The 15,534-nt window shown below is 42.4% G+C and overlaps 1 protein-coding gene across 13 annotated transcripts in view; it reads left to right on the top strand.

Annotated features, from left to right (window-relative positions):
* TANC2 (tetratricopeptide repeat, ankyrin repeat and coiled-coil containing 2) overlaps positions 1-15,534 on the top strand; it is a 289,333-nt gene that overhangs the window by 219,000 nt on the left and 54,799 nt on the right. For all 13 annotated transcript variants that reach the window (XM_074926925.1, XM_074926923.1, XM_074926924.1 and 10 more), the window contains 2 exons: positions 1,964-2,097; positions 13,335-13,566. In XM_074926925.1, coding sequence (XP_074783026.1) covers positions 1,964-2,097; positions 13,335-13,566 — 366 coding nt within the window. The remainder of the gene's footprint in view (positions 1-1,963; positions 2,098-13,334; positions 13,567-15,534) is intronic.

The following is a 15,534-nucleotide window of genomic DNA, read 5'->3' as shown; positions in this document are numbered from 1 at the left end:
AGCCCGTGTAGACTCAGCACCCAGGATTGCTCTACCTCTTGTGGTCCCATCCAGTTCACATCACTCTGTGCTGACTTATTTGCAGGTGGGGATGACAATGTTTTAAAATCATTCAGCTCCAAGGAAGTAAGACAGGACTAAAAATACTGGGTTAGGTACCTAAAGGTATCTTTAAGGATCTAGGTCACTATATCTCAGCAAAACTGTAGTTAAATCTGTTTACTGGAATGCAGTACTCTTTACCGTGTCAGAATATCTGAAATGTCACTGAATGTTGGCATGTTGAATAGTGTCACTTGTCAGAGCTAAATAAACAATGTGTAGTGAAAGGCAGGGCTTGTTTCTATATTTTAACTGCAGCTCTGCTGTGCACCAACGGTACATCTCCCCAGTCTGCTTAGAGGGATCGTGGAGATGAAAGAGACTACTGTGCTTAACTGGTTTTGGACTGAAAACTTGGATGTGTCATATGAGAAGGTGCCCTGCATCTTCCGTGCATAAAGGACAAAGATCCTTCGTCGTGCCTAACATACTGTTGCTTAATTTGCACTCTGGTTTCCCCATGAAGTTGAAAGCTGAATGATTCTTCAGTGTTAGTTATTGGGACGGAGACCCTCAGAATCTATCAACTAATTTATTTCCTAAAGAGATCACAAGTCCTAGTCGAGCTATAGAAGATAATTATTCTGCAAGTTTCTTTGATTTTTTTTTTTTCACATGCTGAAAAAAAGCCTAGCTATTATGCTTAGTAAAATATATGTTTAATAATAAATGCTAATCAGGTGACCTGACTATTCTACATCAGTTGTGCTATCAGCATTAGTACCTGGCACACAGATAGCCTCATACTCTTAATTCCTGTCTCAGAAAAATAATACAGGTAAGGGTGATGACATGCTCAAAATCAAGCTTGTGCATCATTGCTGACACATTCAGGGTTTAATTATGTAGGCAGTAGTTGTCCTCCTTTGTTGTTTGCCATTAAATGGGTCATTGTTTGCATTATGATTTCAATTCAAGCTCAGGGATGCATTGCAGCAATCCATTCAGGAAAATCCTCTGCTGGTACAGACTGCACTTAAGTGGACTGTTACTCTTAAGATGTTCCTAAAGTAAAGAAATCAGTAATTAGACATCATCAAGTACTGCATGTCTTGGTGACATTCAAAAATATTCTGCAGGAGTATCTATGAGTGGAAATAAGAGTGGTTTGAAAATGTTATCTGCACAGGCCAGGTGAATGGATTGTTGTAGCAATCTACTGGTAAAGCCAATATCTGCTTTGCCTGGCAAAAGAAACAGCTAAAACGCAATAGAAGGCAGTTAAACTCGACAGAGATGATTCCAGTATAATTCATTATTTGCTCGCAAGCCCTTTTCCAGATCCTGGTGCTACTCCTGCTTCTCTCCCTCTGATTACATTAATGGGCTTCAGATGGATATGTTAGCTGTGGCTCGCCATTTATTTATGTTTTAAAATAAGCACATAATTCAGAAAAATTGGCTGTCTCCACTGAAAGGAGGACTCAGAACCAAATTAACCAGAGGTTGTTCATAACGAGGGACAATGTATCGGCAGAACTGCAGAGCAGGAGAGCACTGCACTAAAATACACCAAACTTGAAGACAGAGCATACCTTCCAGAGCGCACTCACTCAATTAATTGTGATTCTTTTTAAAGCCAATGAAATTACCGTGGAGAAGATGAATAAGACAAGCACAACGCTTTATCTTAGAGGTTCTTCCCAAAAGTGCTACCTCCAAAAGAAGTTTCTTGGCAAGCTTCTGGCCTGGCTGAACAGTGTCACAGTCATTTGCTGTCTGCAATCCTAACCAGAGTATTTGTGAAAAATATTTAAACTGCCGTGTATGACCTGATAGAAAACGGCAGCTGCTCAGTCTGTAATAATAATGTTGATCGTGCTTGTCCTGTAGCATTTCATTAGCTCTTTCCTTGGCACAGATGTGGATGCAAACCGAGAGCTGCCCTTAACCCAGGCGCCTTCAGCTCACTCCTCAATCACCAGTGGGAGCTGCCCGGGGACCCCCGAAATGCGCCGGCGCCAGGAGGAGGCCATGCGGAGACTCGCTTCGCAGGTATGGAAACACCGGTCTCGGAATTCTTTTGGTCCTTGGGAAAATGTCAGTTTTAATGGAACCTGTTGGAAGGTCTCCTGCCTTACATCACTTGGTGCGTTGGAAAATGTGTGTGTTCAGATGCTTACTGGGAGAGTCTAGAGAAAAAATTCTGGAAGAAGTGTTATTACCTTAGGAATGTTATTTCTGTAAAATGAAATTCTCATTAAATCGAACACACTCTCCTTCTACTCTGAGAGTTTATCTTTCCCAACCATCATACTGTATCCTTACAAACTTTAGGATATGACATAGTTACCACAATAATTGTAATTTTTATTCAGCGGTGAAAACAAAATTGCCAAGTGTTTCACCAGGGCTTCATTTTGAAGAGAACAGGTATCACAGGGTGGGTAAAGGCACAGACTGTGTGTGTGCTCAGGCGTTTTTTGGAGAAGTCTACAAAACAGACCGTAGCCTCTTGAGTGATACACAAATCATTTGCTATTATGGCAAGAGTAGATTGTATACAGCGCAGAGTAGATTGTATACAGCGCCGTGACTTGCTGTAGGTGAGATTTACAGCTTGAATTTTATTGTATTACTGAGGCTTAGCCCTACTCTTGGGGTGGTGGGAAGGTGTCATTATATTGCTCTGAAGCTCGCTCCTCCTACACCTTGTGAGAGGATGTGAGCAGTTAATGCTTTCCTGTTGCCTGCTCCTGCTTTGGAGTGGAAAATGTCAAGCAAAGTCTTTGTTCTAAATTATTGCCAGGATATGTTTTGCTTGTCTTTTTTGTGCCAGATACTGTCTTGTCCTGTCTGCTTTTCTGCTGCACCCAGATGGCAAGGCAGAGAGAGGGTGATATCTGCGTAAATAAATATTAAGACTTGATATTCTCCTCTTCCACGTGGAGTTCTTGAAAGGAATGCAATGGCCAGGCCTGGTTTTGTTCAGGACGCATTAGTCATCGTATTCCTTACAAATCTTAAACATTACAGACTACCAGAAGGGCCAGGGAAGTGTGCTATCTCTGCTTAAAATACCCCATCTATCTCAGCTTTCTTCCCCTGAGTCCTTAAGTAATCCTGCTGGATACATAACTGATAAATGGATATGGTTTTAGCTTCAGTTTCCTCCTGGAAAAAGTAAGGGATATGAATCTTTGTGTCACATCCACTTCATAGATCGTGCACTGAAGCTTTTTTGCGTCTCTGATCGCTGGAGAAAAGAGGAAGAAAGAATCTTTATAGCCAAAAATAAAGTAAAAATAGGTTGTTTTTACCTTGGCTGCAGACTCCTTTAGGGAGGTGCTTTAAAGCCTTGCTCATCCCCTAGCCAGATTTTTTTTTGCCAAACAAATCTTATGTTTTGCTGTCAGAACATAACAAATGAGGAAGATGTACTACCTCTCGTGCTAGCAGTAGGATCACAGACTTTTAGTATGATTGTTAAATCTCCCAGTGAATCTCGACTACTGTAAATGTAGGCAGATTCCAGAAATAACCATCACTGGCTTCTAGACACTAGGCCTTCATGAAAAGATCAATGCCAAGGCTGATGAGTTGACCTTAAGAGTACTTGGAATCGCTTCTTCTACCCGAATAGCTGACACAGCATGTGGAACTTCTGCAAAGCTTCGTAGTGTTTAGCAAACAGTTCCTGGGATGAGTCAGAGCAGCAGCAGCACGGCTTGATTCAGCATTCAGAGACCTTGGGTCTATTCCCAGCTTTGCCGTTAGCCTTGTTGGGATCCTTGGAGACCAGCATCTCATCCGCCTGCCTCCCTTTCCCTGCCTATTAAAAGAAAAGCGATCCATGCAGATAACGGCCCTTTGACATCTCGGCCTGGAAGGAACACATAACTAGGTGTTACTTGGTTTTCTTCTCGATTAAGAAGAGCAGTTGTCTTCCAGGTAGTGCTGCAACATGTGCCTGGATGAAGCCATGCATTAAAACAAAGCTCCATCCTGATTCAGAGCTCCGTTTCCTACCACAAAGGGAAATTTTTCTTTAACTATACAAGTTTTTTTAGTTTGATTTTTTTTGTTTTCTTTTTGAGTTCCATGTTCCTGCTGATAATTCTTTACCATAAATAACAATTCTGGTTTTATTGCATCAGAGCCTTTTCCAGAACTGCTGTGCAGCATGCTAAAAACAGTAAATTTGATGGATTATCAAGCCTCAGGAAGGGAAATAAAGGCAAATAAAATGGTTTAGAATGTTTGTCAAATTGATAGCTGGAAGTCGTGTGCCTAGTGCACTTTTAGTAACCTCCTGAGCAGTACAACTCAGCATCACTGCTGATGAATACTTGCTTCAACAGCAAATAAATTGATTTGCTTAGAAAGAACCATGCCGTATGATGTCCTCCTAGATAAAACAAACACTGAATATTCCACCCCAGCTGTGGTTTTTGAAGTCTCTGAGTGACACTGGGAGAAAAAGGATTACTGACCTGGCAACAGAATTGAAAATCCATTAAAATAACAGTGCTGAGCTCTTTGTTCTGTGTGTGATAGCCTCATTCAGAAACTCAATCACACACATCTAACTTGCCTTTGAGAGATCATGAGAATTTGTTGTTCATAAGAGGCTTTGAAGATGCTGAAGTCTTAAACAGAGCAAATACACCGAGTGTCTTTGTAGACAATAGTAAAAACAGTTGGTTAAAATAATTTAGCTGCCTAATCTGAATGTCTGATGCCACATTCTCCAACATGAGTTCTTGGGAACAGTTTAAGAAAACCCTTCATGTAGATAAGCTAAAGGCTCTCCAAAGTCTAATCTGAAAAAGAAGAGGAGGAAAAACAAAAAGTGGAATGTCTTTTGGTGCAGGACGAAGGGGAAGAAGAGCAGCATATCCCTGTAGCTGTGGAATAAAAAAAGAATTGCTCATGGCCTACTTAAACCAGTTTTTGTTTAACTGGCTGAAATAAAAAGAGCCCAAGGAAGTGAAGAATGACCCATAGGTTAGTCTGGTTGGAAAAGTATTTTTTGGACATGTGTTTTATAGTTCCATTAAGACTAGAGTCAGAATTGAAGTAGGGAAAAAAAATGTGTTGACAGTGATGGGCGACCACAATTGTCAGGAATATTTTAAGAGATGTATGAAACATATGTAATGAGCTAGATAAAACTGTGTGCAGATGTTCCACCTCTGCTTGCGCTGAGCAGAGCAGGATGTTCTCAGGTTGTGCTGTGGTCGTTGTGCTAGAGAAATGCAGATCATTATGAAAGCAGATTAATAATATACTAACAGGCTTAAGTAATGGTTGGCGCAGGCTCCAGAATGCTAGTGGGAAGCACGCCGTCCCTCTCACCCACTCCGTTCCTTCTGAAAATGTCACTTATCCCAGAACTCAGAAGTTGTGTGTTTATGATGACAGAAATGAAAGGTGAACAGTTGCTTTTCCTCCTCTGGATTATTCAGGGTTGTACTTTTCTGCCTGGTTTTCGTGCAGTAAGTTCTTGGGGGCAAGGGTTGCTTTTAGCTCTTGTTGTCAAAGATGAACACATCATTAATTTTAGAAATAAGTAACCGAAGACTGCCTAGCAGGAGCTCCACTCAGTCTTGCCATGCTGGAAAAGAGAGTTATTTTGTTGTATTCTTAGGGAGCAGTTTGAAGTCATCCATGATTTCTAGTTCAATGTTCATCAGCAAACTATCGGAGAAGAAAAACACTTAGAAATTGGGCAATTTGAAAAACCAGTATCAATTATGATTTTTGTCCCTAGAAACTGTGCCAGAAAAACTGTATGCAGCTGGTTTAGAAGTTATCTGAAGTTATCCTTCACCAATGGGTCCTAGGAGGAGAAAACCACCAAAACCAGAAGGCAAAATTCTCTTCCTCCCAGACCCTGGTGGGAAGCTCTTGAGGTTTCTCATGTCTCAGTCCCTCTCTTTGGTCAGAAGTGGAGTCTTTCGCCATGCAAGTACCGGTCATGGTAGGAAGGGTTGGATACACTTCAGGGTTTGCAGTAGTTTTTCCAGAAAGAGTGAGAGAAAACCAGGGGCTTAAAATTGAGGTTGTTCTGTTTGTTTTGTCATTTCTGCTCCCAACAGCCCATCTTAATCACATTTTGGAGGTGGAAGCAGGGTGATTCTGCCTTGAGAGATTAGTGGAGAAAATACTGGAAGTACCGTAATGCCTTTGTATAATTTACCTGGAGCATCCCCCCCGTCTGCTCTGGATCTCCTGTTCCAGCTCCTAGTGATCATTTTGGATATGTCGAGGGAGAATGTTTTTGAAAAGGAAAGTTCAAAGTCTTACTGTCACACCAGGGTCACGTTCAAGGTTGTGTTTGACATTGTGTTGAGGGCTGTTACTTAGACAGGGATAGAGAAGCGTGCCAGGAAACTTGAGGCATCAAGAGGTAAATGTTTTGCCTTCCATTTCCTTGCAGGGAAAATATTAAGTGTATGGTGATGTTAATAGCTTCTTAGCAGAGATTTCTGTGAATCAATTTCCTAATTTTAAAGGTAACATTAATCCTCTTGCCAGGAACGGAGCTGGCACAATCCGCTTTTTTCCCTTTTATTCAAGGGCTTCTCCTGCCTCTGAGGAGGAGCAGAGGCAGTGGCTGCTGATGGGCTTCCCACCGGTCGTGGTGAGGAACGTGGGGACGTGTGTCAGAGCCCAGCTCTCAGAGGGGCACTTCGGAGTCGTCCTTGCTGGGAAGGGTTCTCTGCAACTTTTCCTCATTCCCCTGTCTCAGCAGGGGTTTGTACCGTAGCATGGAGTAGAGAGACTTGCAGGGAAGGAGGACAACAGCGGTTGTCTTGCCAGATCTGGCAAACTCTCAAAAGTCATGAATAAAACTATTCACATCGCAACACCCATCTTGACACTTGCAAATAAAACATAAGCATTTCTGGCAAAAACTGCTTGGTTAGTCTTTTGTTTTAATATATATGCATGTGTTATGGAAATAAGTTTTCAGGATTGCTGAATTTATTTCAAGTTTGCCCTCTGACAGTGAGCAGGCTGCCAGTTTTTCTGCAATGCCAACGAGTCAAGCTAGACTTGGCTCCTGCGCTGCGATAGATGCGTACCAGCTTTCCTGGTGAGTTCACCACGTATAGCGGAATACGTAGCTTTGTGTATAACTGCAAACCCATCTACTGCTCTTTAGTGCTTGTAAACATATTGCCTGATATCACGCTACGGCTGTAAGGTGAAACTGGAAAAAAAAAAAAAAAAAGTTGTGAATAAGAACAGTAAGGTTTTTAAACCTAAGATCCCATAAAAAGGCAGCACTCCACACCTCTCCCATGTAGCACCTTGCTTTTTCTGTCTTTTTACTGTTTAATCTTTTATCTATTAAAATAATTTTTGACTATTTCCTCTGGCCAGGGGAGGTGAGTGACCATTGCTAAGTCACCATGTGTCTGTCCTTGCAGTGCTGCCTCTCTGTCTCCAAACAATGCTGGGCGATGTATAACTGGGGCTGATGCATCTCAGCTGGAGCATGACCTTAGAATCATAGAATCATTCAGCTTGGAAAAGACCCTTAAGATCATCAAGTCCAACCATAACGCTGGCAAGTCCACCACTAAACCATGTCCCTAAGCGCCACATCTACGCGTCTTTTAAATACCTCCAGGGATGGTGACTCAACCTTGCTTGTCCAGAGCTGGTCCTTCACCTCAGGGAAATGAAATGAGAGACTTTCCCACCAGCCCTAGCCTGTGTTGAAAAGCACTGACCCACAAATACATGTCCTAGGTGACCTTTGCCTTTTGAGCAAGCAGCACCAGCACCGTTCATAGGTACGATTAGCCCAAGGTGAGATCAGTTCAGCTCAAAAGAAGCAGCCTGAACTGTGTCCCCTCTGGTTAGGGTCACCTTCCCCATTTTCCCTGAAGGTGTTATCCCTTATTGACAGAGGATTTTTAATGGGTTGGCTACACAATTTTAAATAACCCATTGAACAGCAATATTCTTCGGGTTTCTAGAAGCCATGTGGATGCTTGTGGTAGCAGCACTTAAACAAATGGACCTGAAAGCCAGCTCTGCTCCTCTAATGGGTCATACCCTGTGTAGAGCAGCTGGTGGAGGAGCCGTACGTCCGTTGCATTAGCTCACGCAGCTGATGCTGAGCACGGCTGGTGGCTTCAGAGGCTCTCCTCCCCATCCTCCAAGCCATAACACACAGTGTCATTACTGTTGCTGCAGGCGTATGAAAAGAAAGGGAGTACTCCTACCTTACATAGAGGTGGAGGGATTTGTTACTCCTGAGCTTTGATGCCCTAAGACACTAATGAGTTTCAGAGGGCATTTACTGGCACACGCGGCTATGTAAAAGTAATGAACGTTCCCAGTAAACTGGGTCACCACGTACACACCCAGTCATGTGCAGTGGATAAAATACAGCAGTGCTGATTTCCGTTTACATTATTACAACCAACATTATGCCTGGCAAACAGCGTTTTGGCAGGTAAAAACATCACACTGAATTTATTGGAAGCTCTTTTGAATGGGTCAAAGCAAGATAGATCTTATTACATCCAGGAATACGGTTAAAATACAGCGTCGAAGCCCTTCAAGAGCACTGGAGGAACTGGGGTGTTGCTGCGAGCTGGGGTCTGTGAGGTTGGTCCTTTCAGGGGGTTTGGCAGAACGGCCTCCTTGCACGGCACGCTTACAGAAACCGAGACAAATCACACCAGAGGCGTGATGTCAACGGAATGCTTCTTAAATGGAGGGTATTCTTGTTCACAAATAGTGCTGGAGAACTGCTTAAAATTGGCTGTCCTATTAAGTAAAAATAACTTATTTCCCTTGAGCCATCTTCAGCCCCTCTTTCTCCTTTGATGTTCACGCTGTCCTTCCAGCCTTTCTCATATTACTGTTATCTCCTGCCTCTCCTGACATGTCATTTTCTCCCCCTTCTCTCTCTCTTCTTTTCCCCTTTTCACAGTTCAGTCTCTTCTCTCCCTCTGTACTTTATACATGATACACAATCTCTTTTGTGCCTCATTTTCTTCCCTACCGTACCCTCTCTAGCCTCTTCCTCCTGCTGCATTCATGCAGCTCTTCCCCTCCTCTTCTGCTGGTGTTTTCTGTTATCCTTGGAACAGCTGGTTTTGCTTTTAACACACACACACATCTTCCTTTTTCTTCCAGCAGCTGTTCTGCTAGGTCCTGATCTATATGAGGAAATCTCTTTTTTTTTTCTGATTTCATGGAATTCTTCTGTATCTGCTCAGCTGAGCCCAAGCCAGGTGAAATCCGTAGCTTGGCCTTGGAGATCTGGAGCACGGTTTGCATGGCTGTGGTTTAGAAGAGCGTTATGGTGTGGGGAGGAATGCTGACAGAAAGATGTGTAGCATTTGCATGTCAGAATGGAACATGGTTGCCAAGTCCTGCATCCAAGAAAGGGGTGGGTGGAGGAGTTAACCCAAACAGAAGGACAGCAGGAAGGGTGGTAGGAAGGTGAAGGTTATGTGAGGCTGGAGGAAGGAAGAAATGGGAAGTGGTTGTGGCAGAAAGGAGAGAGTAGGATTGCTGGTGATGAAGGGTTGGGAGAAGAGACTCCTTGAAGACCTATTGGATTTAACACCTAAAGAGAATATGAATAATGTCTTTCATAATTCTGCTTTGGCAGTTAAGAAGATGAAGTTTGTGTCATTTCTGAGTAAATGAGAGTTTTGGTGCTTCTTGACCCCACTTCAGGAGAGTATGGGGTCGTGTTTGGACATTGGCCATGGTCTGTTACAGACAGTGCTCTGCCTGCGCTGCATCTGGTGTTTCTCAAGCCTTACAACACATAATTAATGTTTAAAAAAAAAATGGCTACCAAAAAGCTCATGATAAATGCACTTATTTGGTGTATAGCCAGCTCGACTCTCCAAGTCATTTTAGGAGAGGAGGTAATCATTGGAAGTAAGATATGCGTCATACAAGTGTGAATTATTTTGAATCTCCTTTCAAGCAAGAAAGGAAATTATACAGGTTTGTAACTTTTGGCATTTGATATTTAATATAAACAACATAATGCCTTGGTTTCTCAGCATGGAGTCATTCAACTTGTCGAAATTGTGTTCTCAGCCCTTACAAAAATGACATAAACAGGTATTTTCAACAGTTCTCTTGATCTAGGTGTTACTTTTCCCATCCTTTGTTGTAATCCACTTGTGTTACGGTTGCTTATAGGTGTTGTATACTTAATGTTTGCAATCCAGTGATTTAAATTTAATCAAACTTTAAAGGAAGGAATTTTTCAGCTTCCAACTTTGTAAATATCATTTAACAAACCTGATAGCTGAAATAAAAGTCTAAAAGGTTTGGAAGTCCAAATTAGTGTTTGTAGTGTTTAGTGCTATGCAATGACAGAAGTTCAAATTGAAACTATGATTAAAAAATTATGCCTTAAATTGTATCAGACAAAAATAAATGTTTACTGGTCACAACATCCAGGCATGCCCATACCTTTGGAAGAGCATGCTGTTCCCTGGTGATTTCATTTATTGTAACGCAGTTTCTAGACAAAATTAAATGTTTAATTCAAGGATTTTGTTTATGATGAGCGATGGTTGGAACTTTTCCAAGCAGTTTTTTAAAGTAAAGTAGTTCGACATAGAAAATGAAGCTTTTATTGAGAGCACACCTTTTTCAATGAAAAGTTCATTTCTAGGCTATATGAGTTGTTGGTTTTTTTTTTTCTTGGATGTACTTACTGACTTGTCCAGCCAAACAAAAGTAGGAGAGACTAGTAACACCCCAGAATTACAACTAGCTTATGGAGTGGTCGTTTCAGATGAAGAGCAAGGTCTGGACATGGTCTCTTGTATCTTAGAAGAGAATCCCAAGCAGTGGAGATGCTAATCCATCCCTCTTGTTGAATCCTTGAGCAATTAATAAAGTATATAAAGTGAAATAATTGGAAAGAGACCTTCCCCAGTGCATTAGTGGCCAGGTATTAAAGGTGTTCACCTATTACAGGGGAGAAGGAACAGGGTTTGAACCTGTTTGGGGATGAGCCCTGTCAACACCAACCTGCTGGTGGGAAATGCTTTGAGACCTTGAAAAGTTTCACAGGATGAGAAAACTTTCCCACCCAGCTCTGGTTGTATAAGTGAGGAGCCTGATTTCTAGCACCAGGCTCAGCTTGCAGCACTGGCTTTTGGCAATCTCTCTTTGAAGACAGAGAAAATGTCACAGAGAATAAATAACATCAAGATGAAATTTTGGCGCAGTTGCATTTCTGAGAACACTGTAATGCCTTTCCTGTGGTTGCCTATCCAAAACCTTCATTCTTACCGATTTAGCTTCAGATCCACCTATTGAGCATTGCATTTATCCTGCTGTTTGAGGCTTAGTCAATATACCAGTAAATCCAGCACCAGAATCAAGGATGTACGTGAAGGGGCTTAAATTAACTGAGTTGTAACTACATGTCTGTTCCAGTATCGAGCAGTGACCATTCCCTTCACGGGAACTAGCCATGTCCCCTTTTCCGTGACATGGCTCTTTAAATTCCTAGAAGTTAATCAGCCTCTCATAAAAATGAGACTATATTTTAGTGTCTGCACACCTTTTGTGTAGGAAAAAGGACCTCTGCATACAGTGATTTGGTTTCTGTGACTGGGAACCTGATACCAAGGGATGGCCGCTTAAGAACTTTATACTGTGGAATCCACAAGTTAAAATCCCCAAATAAATAGGATTGTTGAAAAGAAATCACTGCCTTTATTATTACTCTACCCAGTGCTGTTCTCTAAGGGAATACATTATATTTTAACTGGCTAGTAGGAAAAATTCTGTTAGGAATTTGGAGGTATCCATTGAAGCTTAAGCACGTGTGTTAGGGCTTGATGCTTGAAATAACAAGCTAGCTTTATCATCACTGTATGCATGACACCTCATTGTGACTGCAAAAGGAAATTAGTGCTTTCTACCCTGTTGGTAATTTAATATATTTCTATTTAAAATTAAAACCCGGTGCTGAGCCAGAACTGTAGGAGGACCCCACAGCCTGATAATTTTATTTCTCGATACCATCCTTCGCAGTGGCAGAGCTCAGAGTCTGGAGCGGCCACCCCGTCTGCCTTGGAGCCTGGTTGTTGCAGGTGGAAAGCCAGAAAGCCTTAATCACAGCCAGCAGCCGTGGGCACGTTTCATCCAAGCTCACACAGCACCCAGAGAGGCCGCAGAAATCCCATGTGTGCAGTGTCCTCAGTTACATTGTCCTTTCCAAGTTTAGAAATGTTCTTTATTTTGCAATATGTGTGTTCTGAGCTACACCAGGCAATGGTGATTTTGGTGTAAAACTGATCCCACCTGCCTTGCTGGGATATTTTTGGATACTCTCAGTGACATTTGAAAAGAAAATGCCATGAATGGGAGCTGGCAAAAAGCTTTTTGACCTGGCAGAGGCTCACACGACGTGGCCAGGCAGTGCCACGAGGAGGCTGGTGCCAGCAAGGGAGCAGGAGGAGCTGTGCTGGAGCAGCCTGCCGAGTGCTTTACAAGCAGAGAGAGATTCTTGTGGGCCTTTTTTTTTTTATATATTGCAAAAGAAAACAGGAAAGTTGGCATATTGGATTGAGAAGATATCACTGGTTTTCTGCTTTTTGCAGTAAGTGGGCAGAATTTAGTGGGTTCTAGCAGAGTTTGAGGAGCTGGGAAAATCAGGTGACCTGGGAAGAGGGAAGTTTTCCTTTTTTTTTTTTTTTTTAATATAATTGAATTGATTTTCTGAATGAAGAGCAGGATCACAGTGGATGAGTAGCATACAGTAAGCCTGACATTCCCCTCTGTTCAGGGGAATCTGTCGTTTGCAGATGCTACCTTGCTGTAAGGTGCTCAGCCTGCACGCTCTGCCTGCTTCTCCAGAGCTTGACATTTGAAAACAGCAAATAAAAAATAAGTTCAAGAAGACAATCACAAGTTATTTACTGACGCCAAGTCCTTAAATGGAGCTTGGAGCACAATCCTATCGCTCCCTGCTCAGCGCAGCATTTCGGATGTGTCAGTTACTGTCAGTGCCCGTCTCTGTGAGCAGCTATGGCTTAATTTCATTTATTCCTCAAGTGGCAGGTCCCGTCATCTTTCAGGATCAGTGCCTGGTTTTACCAACTGATTCGTATGGATTCTTGTCACAGGTAGTTAACACTCAGTACTCTTAAAGACTCGACCTGCCAGAATATATCAAACTCCCCAAACAAAAACCGCTGCTTTCAACAACGCGCCCGGCTCGCGTCTGATGAAGATGCAATTTTTTTTTCTGTTGTTCTTTTTCTTTCTGCTAGGTTGTCGCTTATCACTACTGCCAAGCGGATAATGCCTACACCTGCCTGGTGCCAGAGTTCGTGCACAACGTGGCCGCCCTGCTCTGCCGCTCGCCGCAGTTCGTTGCCTACAGGGAGCAGCTCCTGCGCGAGCCCCACCTGCAGAGCATGCTCAGCCTGAGGTCCTGCGTGCAGGACCCCATGGCCTCCTTCCGCAGGGGAGTCCTGGAGCCCTTGGAAAACCTGCACAAAGGTATTGCAACAACACTCCCTACGCTTTCCCTGCGTCCCACCCACCTTTTTTTCGTTATGATTTTAAACATGCCTCTTAATCGCATCTGGGCGTTGAAACACCACCGTAGATTAATCCTCCTGCGTCCCGTCTCAAGGGCTGCAGGGGAGAAGCTGAGAATAGACCATCATCTTGTTAGGAAGTGAGGGGTTAACCACCCCTCTCCTCCTGATGTGTATTTCAGGGCTGTAGATGAAATGCTGTCCTGCCTTTGGCTTTCTCTTCTCTTGCTTCCTTTCACATCCCAAATCTGGCCTCGCAGTTCTGAAGGTGAAAACAAGCAACAATTTCCACGGACAGTTCTGCTTATGGCACTGTGTTCTGATTTGCTTGTTTAGGAAGTGAATGTTTTTCCCTTTCCCTGCCATTATTTAGTGGGCTTTTGAGAATTTGAAGCTTTGACAAAAAGAACCAAGACCATAAAAGTCTATAGATACCTGTATAAAGCTTCTAGGGGAACTGGTTACAAGCCTTATCCTGATTACAGATTTCAGAGCTTTTTGTAATGCAGCATTGGTTTTGTCTCCTTTCCTTTCTTTCCTCTGCTAGATAATAACGAATTCATTGTGACAACCACTAAATTTAAGATCTTTACTCGTTGCCATGAAAACCATCAGAGTGTTGCAGAGTTCAGGACTCTTGTTGTCCTGCAAAACGGTGTTTATTACCATGGCGTGCTGCAAGTCGGCTGCAAAAATAGTTCAGATAGTTTTCTGTTACCACCCTACATACGACAGTGTAGGAGCCAACATGAAATAGATGCAGCTTCTATGAGATTCAAAGCCCTGTTGTTAAATCAGCTTTTCAAAACACAGTGTCCAAAATCTGAGCAGCAGCATCTGGGTCCAACACACGTGGTTCCACCAGGCACAAAGCACACGTGGAGCCAGCACAGCTCGACAGCACTTGATTTTCCTGGCATGGAGAAATGTCACTTGTAGGAGTAGCATGGCTACTCTTTCTTACCAACACTCCTGGAAAAAAAAAAAAAAAAAAAAAAAGGGCATTTAGGAACCGCTGTTCTAAAGAAAAACATTTTGTGGTTGTTACAGTAACTCCTCAGGAGGTATTCCAGCTCTTGAATTCAGAGCATTTCAGAGGATGCTTATTCTTCTTACCAAGCAGGTTGACCCCCATCTGGTCCTAAATTCTGGGGGGTGGAAAAATTTTATATAAAAGCTTTTTTTTTTTTTTTTTTTTTAATCTTGGGTTCTGCACTCAACACAGTTCCAATAGAGCCAATGATCTGGACTCCCATTTTTCAACCTTGCTGATCGAGAGTGCTGGCAAGCTAATTTGCACCAAGTGGTTTGTAACAAAATGAACAGTGTCTGGAAATCGGTTTTAAAATATATAACATTTAAGACTCTGTAAATATATCAGCAAGTCTTTTACAAGGTGCTGTTGAAGCTGTAATGCTACTGGGACAAAATTATTGCGCAGCCATTAATGGTGTATGTCACTGAGAAAGTTAGATTCATGTTTCTCAAATGTATTTTTTTTTTTTAAATCTCAAGGAATCTAAATAATATGTAGAGAACAAAGTTCTGCTTCTTCCCCCGCTCCCTGCTTTCACCTCTCTCCCTCAGGCTTTATGAGAAACATGAGATGTGGGTATAAAACTCAGGCATATATTCACTCCAAGATTTCAGAAAGTCATAAAGTGTACTTTCTAATGTACCCAATAATCTTACTGAAAAGTTAACTGAAAATGGATCTGTGGTCATTTTAATGCAGGGTACGTGTTTTTTATATGGATATTAACAGTATGTAAGGAAATAAATGCAACTTGGTAACGTAAGGCAAGGACAGGATGGGATTTTGATGCTCAGCAACCCTGAGCACAAGGTGTTTACGCATTTCTGTTCTCCCTGGAACACCGCAGAGACAGCTCGTGTCACTGGTGAACCTTTTGTGCTGGGTTTTTAT

This window comes from Athene noctua, chromosome 25 (genome assembly GCF_965140245.1).
Source record: "Athene noctua chromosome 25, bAthNoc1.hap1.1, whole genome shotgun sequence".
Classification (NCBI taxonomy): Eukaryota; Metazoa; Chordata; class Aves; order Strigiformes; family Strigidae; genus Athene; species Athene noctua.
This window is presented reverse-complemented; position numbering and strand designations above follow the sequence as displayed.